The sequence below is a fragment of the Mandrillus leucophaeus genome, unplaced genomic scaffold, assembly GCF_000951045.1.
Source record: "Mandrillus leucophaeus isolate KB7577 unplaced genomic scaffold, Mleu.le_1.0 Scaffold433, whole genome shotgun sequence".
Lineage (NCBI taxonomy): Eukaryota > Metazoa > Chordata > Mammalia > Primates > Cercopithecidae > Mandrillus > Mandrillus leucophaeus.
The window spans coordinates 890,045-902,532 of record NW_012104621.1 but is presented as its reverse complement, the minus strand read 5'-3'; the positions used below and the strand labels follow the sequence as shown (position 1 = coordinate 902,532).

The 12,488-nt window shown below is 36.7% G+C and overlaps 1 protein-coding gene across 1 annotated transcript in view; it reads right to left on the bottom strand.

Annotated features, from left to right (window-relative positions):
- Positions 1 to 12,488, bottom strand: part of TDRD7 (tudor domain containing 7) — a 69,544-nt gene that overhangs the window by 12,601 nt on the left and 44,455 nt on the right. The window contains exons 8-13 of the mRNA XM_011993741.1: positions 12,144 to 12,255; positions 10,285 to 10,487; positions 9,154 to 9,288; positions 6,961 to 7,047; positions 3,883 to 4,017; positions 1,524 to 1,634 (exon numbers count right to left, since the gene is read on the bottom strand). Coding sequence (XP_011849131.1) covers positions 1,524 to 1,634; positions 3,883 to 4,017; positions 6,961 to 7,047; positions 9,154 to 9,288; positions 10,285 to 10,487; positions 12,144 to 12,255 — 783 coding nt within the window. The remainder of the gene's footprint in view (positions 1 to 1,523; positions 1,635 to 3,882; positions 4,018 to 6,960; positions 7,048 to 9,153; positions 9,289 to 10,284; positions 10,488 to 12,143; positions 12,256 to 12,488) is intronic.

Genomic DNA, 12,488 nt, shown 5'->3' with positions numbered 1-12,488 from the left:
CAATAATAAAAAACAATCACAATGATGGCAAAATGATTCATAAGCGTTCTGCTTAAGGCTGGTGTGTCCTCAAGACTGGGAAGGGAAGGAGAAAGCTCTGACATCCACCACATCTGTAAGCACCCCTCTATCAAATTCCTTGTCTGGTCCTAGTATATGTTCTCACACTCTTCCCCATCTCCAATTACATGGGAGGAGACGGACCTGGGGAGAAAAAGAGGAAGCAAGTTCCACAGAACGGGTCAAAATCAGTTTTACACTTTTTGTCCAGGAGACCTTCTGACTACCTAACCAACTTTGCTCTTTCGGCCAGAGGTGTGTTTGTATGGAAATACCACACATTAATAATTGGGATTGTACTGCTGTATGTCCCAGGGAGCTAGGTGACTGTTGGCTATTCTCATTAGCAACTCTGGTTTATCTTAGTAATGATAAAAATAAGATACTAGCCACATCTATCTTTTACCAAATAGGGCTAGAAATGAAAGGCAGGTACACAGGCCTGAAGAGAGGGAGATAACAGCAAGGCAACCCATCTACAGTAATTTACTTAAAATGTTTTGTTTTTCTCCAACAAGATGCCTCTATTACATTCATCCTCTGAAGTACTAATCAAATACTGACTGCAAATTCATTTTGATATTTATAATACAGAAGTACAGTTTTAAAAATTAACAAAAAGTATTTTTATTGAGTAACCATCCAATATTCTGGCTTTAGGAGCTTAAAGAGTAGCTGAGAAAACAGTGTTATCATGTGACAATTGAAGAATATGAAATAGTATATAATTAAGCATGTAATTGTACACTATAAACCCCAGAAGAATACAAAGACAGAAAAATCAGTGCTAGCTAGAATAATTTAGAGGTCTTCATGAAGATATTTTTCAAGGACATTTCATTTTAAATGTTTATATACAACAGTCATACAATTTTCATCAGTTAACAGAGAAAAATTATCTTCTTGAATTTGTATTCTTGGATATGTGAGCAATGTTTTTGATTCAAAGATGCAAAAGTACAGAAAAAGAAACAAGAGCTAGTGAAATAAGTACAGCAGATTAAATAAACTTTAGGAAAAAGAGGCTAAAAACCACAATCATAAACAAATGATTTGTTTATAATCTATGCTACTTTATGAATAAAAAAGAAATAGAGGACTTATTTAAATGATCTTTAGAAACATTCATCAAGAGATCTGTGGTCCCCTGTTGGGGACTTAATTCCTTATCATGAAGCAAAATAGAAATGGAGAACCATCTCTTCTACATTAATAATGGGAAAAACTATAAGAAGGGTTTAAAAATAATACTGGAGACATAGGATAACTTCTTAAATAAAAAAGAATTAAGCCATAAAATATCTTACAGTTACACTTGTAGCCAATTTCCTGAATATAAAAAATGTGTTGGATGTGGAAGCATCCATTTTACAGTGAGATAAAATTCCTTCACAAAAACTAAACGAGCCCGGACAGCTGCCGGCTCCCTTTCTAAATGTATCAGGCCCAATAAGATAACTAACCTTAATGCTACAGTCCGAGCAATTCAAAACAGAATCTCTTAACCAAAGCACTGCATCTGGTGTCCACATGCCAATAGATTGTGGAAGATCTGCTAAACAGCACTTAATGGCCTGAAAAGAAAATATGATGGAAAAGTAAATACACCATGTTAAAATATCTAGTTATGAGTAATGTTAATATTATTTTCCTACAAATCAAATGTTACCAAGATAGACAGCAAGCAACAACAGCTAATAATGACAATTACAGCTCTTGGTTTGAGCATCTGCTATGTTCCCAACTCTATTTATATAACTACTATTGTCTTTACTCCTTTATGAGCCAGGGCTTACCCCCAGCACTCCATATACTTCCCACTATACAATACTTCTGCATGACAGGTGTTGCAGCCCCATTTCACAGCTGGGGAAATGGACTCAGAAAGACTGCATAAGATACCAAAGTCGCAAAGACAGGGTTGGAACTTTTATCAAGGTCTACCCTCTACCTCAACTTAAAAAAAAACAAAAAAAAAAAAACCATCATTTGGAGGAAATCTGACTCCTGCTGCTTCATTCAGCACTTTCTGAGTACCTCGTGGATACCAGGCACATTTGTTTGCCCTTTGAAGGAGGCTGTAATGAGAATTAAGGAGGGTGAGAAAAACTGAAATCCACAGGTCCCTAAAAGCCTCATTTTCCCCAGTGTTTTTTAGCTCCTACTGTCATTATACAAGCATCTGTAGAATGGCTACAGCAGAGGCTAAAAAGTGACCTCAGGGATTTCCTTCAGCCTCAAGCAAACCCTTGAATCAATGGAAGCAATTTTGTGAAGGGGATGAAACTCAGTTCCAGGATTCCTTTTCCTCTCTGAGCCCCTTCCTGTCTTCCTGCTTTCCTCCCTCAGGAGCTCTAAGTCTCTGGCTCTGCTGGCTGGATGTGGTACCTTTCTTGTTGGAGAGGAGGTCACTCAGAGCAGAGACAGCACACTTGAATATCTGCAGGGGCTGGGCAGGCAACGACGAGTGAGGCAGGCCCAATGGGGCCAGCAGAGGAGAAGGCCCCAAGCTCCTTAGGAGCACTGCCCCACAAGAAGAGTGCTCAGCAGAGTCAGATTTTCCAATTTGTCAAGAGAGAAGCTAGAAGCAGGATTTTTTGTGTGAAATTTTCTAATTTTAAAATGCTGGCAACCAATTCACATTTTTAAAATACTGTAAGAGCCAAGAGCCAAAACTCCGTATTTAAGGGTTGGCTTTGGCTGACAGTCCACTGGTCTGGTACTCTGATTTAGACTCTTGGAGAGATGCTGTGAGCCAGAGGCTTGGGCTAGCTGGTTTTTAAGGTTCTCCCAATCAGCAGTCTTCATATTTGTCAAATAATAAACCTAGATAAGGTTATGAAAAAAAAGTTTAGTGATTGCTAATGCCGTAGCATACAGGTGGTACTGTTGCGGACTTTCAGACAGTCGCAGTGGTGGGGCAGATTCCCAACTGCCCTCCAGCCCAGGGGATCTTTTCCAGGTAAGGCTGGCCCTGCATGGCTGTTCCAACAAGAGGTATTATTAAGTCAGAGTAGCACTTAAAGGCCTATCAATTTCCAGAACTATGGCTGAGTAATGGACAGTAAAAATGATTTTGAAAAAAGCTTCTCTGTAATAGTCACGGCTAGAAAAAGCAATGGTGATGGGAGGGAGAGACATGTCAAAAGCCATGCTAATTATGGACAATGTTTTATTCACTGAGTTTGATGGCAGAAGATGTCTTCTTGAAAATATTAGTAAATGGGCATCTTGAAGTTGTAGAATACTGAATAGTTTTATTTTTTAAAAGATATTAATTTGTGCACAAAACCCTCTACTTCTCTTAAAGGTAGGGAGTAGTTCTAAAAAATTCAAAATATTCAAAATCCTTATCATCTGAACGTTCACGAATAAAGAAAGGATTGACTGAAGTTAATCTTTTAATTAAAATGTATGGTGGGGAAGTCACTAAGAAAATGATTATGTCTAAACAGATTTCCGAAGAAAATGGTTACCTAAACTAAAAACTCTAAAAATAAACATTTATACACAATATTCTGGAACTGTATATAAGTCAGTACTGGCATCTAATTATCAAAATGGAACCTGTAACTGGACAACACAGCTTAATGACTAGATGTTCTTGAAAACAAACATTTCTCAAACAACAGTCTGTAAATATGACTGGTCTTGTCTAAGTCAGCCATGTTTTACTTCTGAAAACTAGTAGACAACTATATTTGGACAATTTCCAATTTTCTTAAAAATTAATGAGATCAAAACTGAGAAGGCATCTTACAATAAGATTATGAACACATCCAAATCTGTTCCAGCAAATCTCCCAGGCTGGTAACATAGTACCTGAGGTGGTATTGCAATCATTTCTTGTAGGAACCGAGGTGGAATTTCCCTGAGCTCTGACACTTTCACAGATGTCACAGTGCCAGAGTCCAGGAACTGAACATCAAGAGCTCGGCTGCTGTGAACGTTTGTGATCTGAAATGAGATAAGTGTTGGCTAATTTATTAGCATATTCAAAAGACCAAAATGCTTCTGTGCAATTACATTTTGTACAATCCTGAATTGCATATTAAAAGCAACAGACTAACAATGTTAAAATTTTCCCTTAATGTAAAATGTATTCACTTATTATTATTATTATTGTTATTATAATTATTTTGAGACAGAGTCTTGTTCTGTCGCCCAGGCTGGAGTGCAGTGCTGCAATCTTGGCTTGCTGCAACCTCCGACTCCCGGGTTCAAGTGATTCTCCTGCCTCCGCCTCCTGAGTAGCTGGGATTACAGGTGCCCACCACCCACCCAGCTAATTTTTTTGTATTTTTTAGTAGAGTTGGGGTTTCACCATGTTGGCCAGGCTGGTCTCAAACTCCTGACCTCAAAAGATCCACCCATCTTGGCCTCCCAAAGTGCTGGGATTACAGGTGTGAGCCACTACACCCAGCCTACTAAATACTGTTTTAGAGTAGAATTGCTCTCAACACCTGATAATAAACTGTAAAATAAGTATAGTAATATTTATTATTTCTCCAATTCTAGGACATGATTTGTTATAAAATGATTTGATACATTATTATATACTGCTGATTATAAGATAAAGTCTGTTCTCCAAAATATTACAATATAAGGGAAAAACTATTGTTTTGGGGTCAAAACAATAATTACCTTTGCAATTATTTGTATAACTATCAAGAATAAATACATGATTAAACATAGGATCTGCTTTTCACTAATTATTTTTCCTTCCCTGACTTTCCACACATCACTAAGAGAATGAGTACTCAAACCTTTTGTCTACCTTGAAGGTAGACAATATACAATTTGATAGTAACAAAAATAATACTAGATATTTATCTAAAGTATTTGGACATACACCAAGAAGGCTTCTTTTTGCCAAAAATGCATAACCAAAATTTAAACATGAAGATACTCAAATTGAGAGATACTTTACAACATAAAACTATTCTTCAAAAAGTCAGGAACAGCAAAGAAAGGCTGAGTAACTGCCAGACTGGAGTATACTAAGAAGGCATGACAACTAAAGACAATGTGGGATCCAGATTGGATGCTGGAGCAGAAAAAGGACTTTGTGGGACAATTTGGGAAATGTATGTTCTGTGGATTAACTAACGGTTTTGTATTAATGTCAATTTCCTGGCTTTGAAAATTGTGCAATGGTTATATAGATATTAACATTTGCAGAAGGTAAAAGGCCAATGAGACCTCTTTGTGCTATTTTTGCAACTTGTAAAAAAGGAAAATTATTTCAAAATAAAAAGTTTAAAAAGTTGGTATGCATACACTTACATATTTTAAACTAAATCACACAGAACTTTAAGATCTGAAGAATGCCATGATCTTTTCAACGAGTCATGTTTTTGAAGCTTATACCTAGGCACATATCCCTTGGTCATATGACCCGAGACTTCAGTCTTCTGACATACATTCACATTAATAGCAATAATTACTTCAAAACTGCTACTCTCATTAAAGTAGACATGACCAAGTTTTATTTAAATAATGAAAAAAATCAATTCAAGTTATCAATATGTTGCTGCGTAGCATTTAAAAAATTCAATAAAGCAATGATTCTTACCTTTTGGGGGTTGATTTGAGAATCTTACAAAATTATACATACTTTTCCCCCAAAATATATAATACAAGCACACAAACAATTTGCATACAATTCCAGGAGGGTTGAGGGACCCCCTGAAAGTTGAGGTCCTTGCATCTAGGTTAAGAACCTCTGTATCAAAGGAAAAAAAGAAAAAAAAAATCAAGCCAATGTTTTTCCTTAATTTTTTTTTTCAGTTTTTTTTTTTTTCTCTTTGGTTTTGTAGAGATGGTATCTCACTATTGTGCCCAGGCTGGTTTCAAACTCCTGACATCAAGTCATCCTCCTGCCTTGGCCTCCCAAAGTGCTGGTATTACAGGTGTGTGCCACCTCAAACTAGATGAAAAGAGACAGAGGGAGGGAAAGCAACCACAAAAATCCAAAACCTGCGTTTTTAAAAACATACAGAAACACAGGATAAACCATAACAAAATGCCTTTCAAGTTCATAACTGAGCTTGCAAGAAAATAAGACAATTGTTAGTGACTAGACATAGAAGAGTATGTGAACATTAAAGCCAAAATAGTCCTAGGCAGGAGACATGGCCTTAGATCCAGGCAGGAGGGAGGGAGGATCTGACACTGCCCCATGAAGCCATAGTTCTTAAAGGGATATACTCTCAATGGAAGGACAACTTTGGACAGCAAATAAGCAAGATCTAGTAAAACTGAAGATATGCATTCCCAATACCTAGAAACTCCATTCCTATGTATGTACCCTGGAAGACATGGACAGGAAGGTTCAAAAAATTAGGAACGATCTAAATATCCATCATCAGGAAGATGGAGTGATAACGTTGGCATATTCATAGTGTTGAATCATACAGCAGTAAAAATAGATAAACTAGAGCTGCACACATCAACATGAATGAATCTCACAAACATAATGAATGAAAAAGCATGACCAATACCTCTTACTACTTATATAAAGTTTGAAAATATTTATTCATTTATATTTATTCATTTACCTTTATATTCCATACACATATTCATTAATATATTTCCACTATTTATATATAAAAATATACAGTAAAAGTGTGTATCTACAAGTACAAATACAGTAAGAATATAAACAAGTAAGAATGAGAGAAAACAAATGAAACTGGGGTGGAGGCAGAAGAAAGGAGATGTAAACTTTCTTTGACCATAACTTCGACCAGGAAACTTCAACCATACTGGTCATGTTTTATTTCATAAACTGGTGATGAGTCTGTGAGTATTTATTCCATTTTTAAAAAAAAACCTATGTGTATATTTCAAATATTTCACAATAAGTTAAGATTAAAAAGCCAAGTGACTGATTTTTACCTCTACTCGTAACCATTTTCCTTTGCAATGGAAGAGGCAGATTTTCCCACAGAAGGGTAATGAAACAAAGCACTCGGAGGTCATGTGCTACAAAACAGAAATGCATGATACTCTTATTACTCTTAGCAAAGAGCATATTGCTACACCATTAGAAAAACAGATTGCTGTGGCACTGGCAGACTTAACCAACATGTAATCAGACTTCCTGTGAGCCCTTTCCCTGCAGGAAGCACGCTGCAATGGATGCAGCAAATACACAGGGTTATAATTTGTTGACATCAGTAGTTTACTCTCCCTACATGCACATGGCTCATAAATCAGCATTGTTAACATTTCTAAAAACATTAGCATAAGATCATTATGATTCACTTAGGTACTGGCTCCATCAGTTACACATGAAGAGAGGTGTTGAATCTGACAAAAAGGAGAGCAGCATGGATGAAAAGTGAGGAGGGTGCGCGAGCTGTCTGTAGGCCTATTCTTTTCATCTCTTCACATTTAGATGCAAAGATAACAGTTTTATAAATTAAATGTTCTCTTTTTTTTTTTTTTTCTTTTTTTTGAGACGGAGTCTCGCTCTGTCGCCCAGGCTGGAGGGCAGTGGCCGGATCTCAGCTCACTGCAAGCTCTGCCTCCCGGGTTCACGCCATTCTCCTGCCTCAGCCTCCCGAGTAGCTGGGACTACAGGCTCCCGCCACCTCGCCCGGCTAGTTTTTTGTATTTTTTAGTAGAGACGGGGTTTCACCGTGTTAGCCAGGATGGTCTCGATCTCCTGACCTTGTGATCCGCCCGTCTCGGCCTCCCAAAGTGCTGGGATTACAGGCTTGAGCCACTGTGCCCGGCCCTAAATTAAATGTTTTCTAAAGAAAACATTTTTCTAAACAAATTCTAAAAACAAAGAAATGTTATCAATACAAATATGTATGTCAGTGCCAGTTAAACACCAACAAATCACAGCTGTAAAGATGAAGTCTCCTCTTCCGCTGTAGTTTGAAGTTGGGGGTACATGCCCATGGTCTCTTTCTGTTCAGGGTGTGTGTTTCTACTCTCCCCAAAGGCAATGTCTCACTTAGGTTACCAGTGCAGTAGGAAATATTGAGTCCTTTTCACCACCACAGGTTATAAGGACAACATCCATACAAATGAGTCACTGGAGTCAGCCAAGCTGGGGGTTTCAGATTTTTCAAAGATAGACTTAAAATTAAACCTCTGTAACACAGAACAAGATAACGCTATAGGAATGTCAGTTCCAGACTGTACTTTGAACGCGGGTTTAAACTGATTCAGTGCATATTTTGGCGTACCTAATCTACATAAGACACTAGATTAGATAATGTAAGGGATACAGAAAATTGGTAAGGTACAGTCTATGCCCTCAAGAAGCATACACTCTAGAAAGGCAAATAAGTACCCAGATAGCTAACATGCAAACTGAACATGAATGCCCTGAGGGGCCTGATGTGCTTTGTGGGTTAGAGGGAAGGGTTCACTTCCAGGGACAAGGGGGTAAGGGCAGAAGTGGCAGTAGGGTTCAGTGATTTGGAAACCACAGCATATTCTGAAATATGACCATAATGTCCTAATGGAGGTAAGGAAACCATTTTAGAAACTTAAAGCACAATAAAACCTCTGCAGAGCTTGATTCAGAAAAAAATACTATAATTAAAGGATATGGAGCTTATTAATACAATTTGGACTGCAGAACCGCATTTATCAGGTGGCAGGTTCTCAGGTCCATAAAGAGCTCAAGGAGTGATGTCTGAGGAGGAAGATGAAGGCAGAATTGAGGAGGAAAGTTTTATTATCCTCCTAAATTCCAAGGTTTCTCCTTGCCTGAGGCAGAAGAGTCAGCTGGCTCTACCAGACGACTAGTCACAGGCAGCTGCACTGTGGCATCATCAACTGCATGTTATAAATAACACATCTACTGATTGCTGAGCACTTACTACATGACAGGCACAGTGTCCTCAGGACAATCCCATAGGGTACACACTATTGCTATCTTCGTTTTACAATGCGGAAACCAGTGTTGTGTTTTTCTTTTAAAACTCTGAAGTCTGGAGCTCTTTACCTACTATTCTAGAGATTCCATTTCGGACTACTAAAAAATTGTTCATACTTATGCAATTTAGTAAATTACTCTTGTTTGTAATTTTAGGGCTAATTTTAGAAGTAGAAGAGGTTCTGCTATACCTTGCAATGGAAGTAGTCCTCTATCTTATGTAGAAGGTCATTGAGCTTGTTCAGACCCTTACAAGGCACCTGGCAGTAGAGTGTCCCATCAGAGCAAATATTAGTTACTTTGACATTTGTGTACATGGCGTCAACCTATAACAGACAAAGGATACCTCGTGAATGCTTGAGAGCAGAATGCAGCTCTTACCTACCTAAAGGGTATCTACCTAAACATCCCATTACAAGTCTTTGCATTTTAAAATCTTTAAGTTAGAGTATATGTAAGATGAAATGCAATTTATAGCTTAAATGTACAAAACTAATCTAGATTCTTTTCTTTTTTAAAAGAAATGTCTAATATCATTTATGTCAAGCACAAAATAGACATTGTGCATACATTCCCACACTCCATTGTCTGGAAGGCCAAGACTATCTTTAATGTTGGTTTATTTTCTTATGATTTATTCAGAAAAAGAATTACATAAACCATGTTTTGCAACATTAACAGAAGTGAAAATAAACTCTCACAAAATCAAATCCTTTATCAGCCTACTTTCTAACCCGTGTCCTGAGGCCACATGAATTTGGGTAATTTTAAAAAACCATAATCAAAATTAATATTCAATTTTACCCATTTTTAGTCAAACCATAATAAAGACATTCACAGTGGTTCTACTTATTAAAACAGAAGTTTCCCATTGTTTCTATGAAGTCTTTAAAATGACCATTTTTAACATCTCATCCTATTCTCCTGAGTAGATATTCTATAATTTATTTAAAGGCTTCCTTCTTTTGGGGCATTTATGTTCTTCACATTAAAAAAATGTTAAAGCTAATAATAAACATCTTCATGGACCCAATTTTCCCTTCTTTTGTGTTATTTTTCCTTATTATCTTTACAAAATAATCTCATATAAAATCAATAGATGCTCTTTGTAGGAAATGGAAAATAAAAAATCTAGTTCCTAACAAACAATTACTCTGAACATTTTGGTATTTTTTTCCCTTCCAGCCCCACTCCCTCCTTTTTCCCCCTCAATGTAGATGTAATCTGTCTCTATCAATTGTTAGCCTAAAATGTGTAATATTCTGGTGATTTTTCTCTCACACAAAATGTGTAACATGTAACAACAGTGATCACAGTGGTACCTGCAGGTGAACCTCTAGTGACTTGTCACATATAGCCTTCAAGCAGGTGGCATTGATATTGATATCATCTTCTCCTGAGGTATCGTATAGAACAACAAGTGGAATGTCAGCTTTGTCAAGTATTTCCACTGCAAAGATCTTTCCACAAGTTAAAGACTCAACCACCTTCACTAGATCAGGGTCATCACTTAGGACTTCCAAGCCTGAAAAATATTGAATCTTTTAATTTCTACTTAATTAGCAAAATCATTTCAAGATGAATAGATGGATTGTGTCTGTTTTGACCATTATTAAAATTATAAGCCTACTGCAAAATTATTAAATTTTATATGAAAGCTTTGTCTTATAATCTTTATCTTACCTCTTAGGTTTTAAAAAAATATAATGTAAATGCCCTTTTGAATGATACACTAAGGCAGGCAATCTTAAAACAGAGAAAAATGGATAATCAATCAATTTCCACCTTGGGAGAAACAGTCTTCACTTTATACAGGAACACATATTTAAAACCAAAAACCTAATACTTATGAGAAGCCATCAATCATGTCTTCCAGTCATATGCTTGTAATGCACTTCCTACATACATACAATTATTTTTCTTATAAAATGAACATTTATTGGAAATTGAGACAACCATATTATTTCCTTTTTACTGACCCTTAGGATACCAAAGAATCTTCTGATTTATCAAAGAGAGATTAAGTAGTGTTTAACATAACACAGGTATTAGGTGAATTTTGTTGTAGTCCAACTACTCTTTAAATTCTTAGAAAACTGTAGTTCCACATAACATATATGACAATTCTAAGTTAATGTATTAAATGAATTAAAACTAGCTCATATTTTCCCCAATGATACTATAATGCCTATTTCCATATTTTCCTACTTTAAATCCACAAGCTAAAATTCAGACTCCTCCTGAGTTTTTTCTTTTTCTTGTTCTGTTCTCCAGACATAGAACTTTGAACTTTTCTCAAACATTTAATTTCAACACCCTAAATCCTGTTCTATGCTCTCGATACATTCTTTCCAACACCAACTTCTACAAGTTGTTAACAAGTTTTTAAAATTTCTTCAGGTTTATCTCATAGACAGATAAGAGTCAAACCCAGCTCCTGTGACATAAGAATTCATCCTGCTGAGGAGGAGGCATTTTTTCAGAGTACTCATTTTCATGAAATAATTATGATCATTTTCTGCATTTGGCTCAAGTCCCCCTGGCATGGTGCATATTTCAATGCCTTTCCTTATTATGAACATGACCAATGTGTCCTCTGTCCTTTAAGTTTATCCCTACACGGCACTCTCATACATGTGGATTCCTCTGTTTCCTTTAGGAGGGAGGAAAAGAACAATGATACATCTACTATGCCAGAAACTGCAAGTGACCTGTGATCAAACTCATGCTTGGGCATATGAGGGTGTGTCAGTCACACCCTCACAGCATCACCACAGTCCATCTCAGCAGGAAAGGGGCTGAGAGTCACCTCACAACATGCTGAACAACGTACTGAAACTGATCAAATGTCATGAAACGGGGCCTCCATCAATTGTTACTAGGGCAGTTAGAACAAGAAAAATCCCTTTAAGATGGCTAATAGACATTTTTATAAGAAATTATAATACGTTTTTATATATAACATAAAATATAAAAACATTACAACATTTTATAATGGTATCTTATAAAGAACACATTCGACATGAATTTAAACCTTTCAAGAAGTAACATATTATAACACGAGATACTTAGTCCATTTTAGGATTCAACCATCCAAATATATAACCATCCAAATATTCCTAAAAAAAAACAGGTAATAACCTATTGAAAAGGAGAGAGTTTTTAAAAAAGTTCCTCTTACCTGCAAGCTTACATTTTGTAGCTTGAAATGAGAGTGAACAAAACTTCGGGTTTAATTTGTATACTTTGTTTTTTTCAACATTTTCACTAAAACCATAGTCAACATAGCATACCTAATGATTAAAAAAACACAATGTTTAGTTCTTTATCCTCTCTTTAACAAATCCATTTGATACATTTAATTGGCTCAATCTTATTCCATAATCAGCAAGCTGAGTGGCACAGTGGCACCTGGAAAAAGCTGGGGAGGTGCCCCTGACTTACCACAGAAGAGAAAGACTGGAGAGCTGAGACCAAGGAAACCAGAGCTCCTGGTTCCAGGCCCCAGTCTTCTACCTCACCCTCC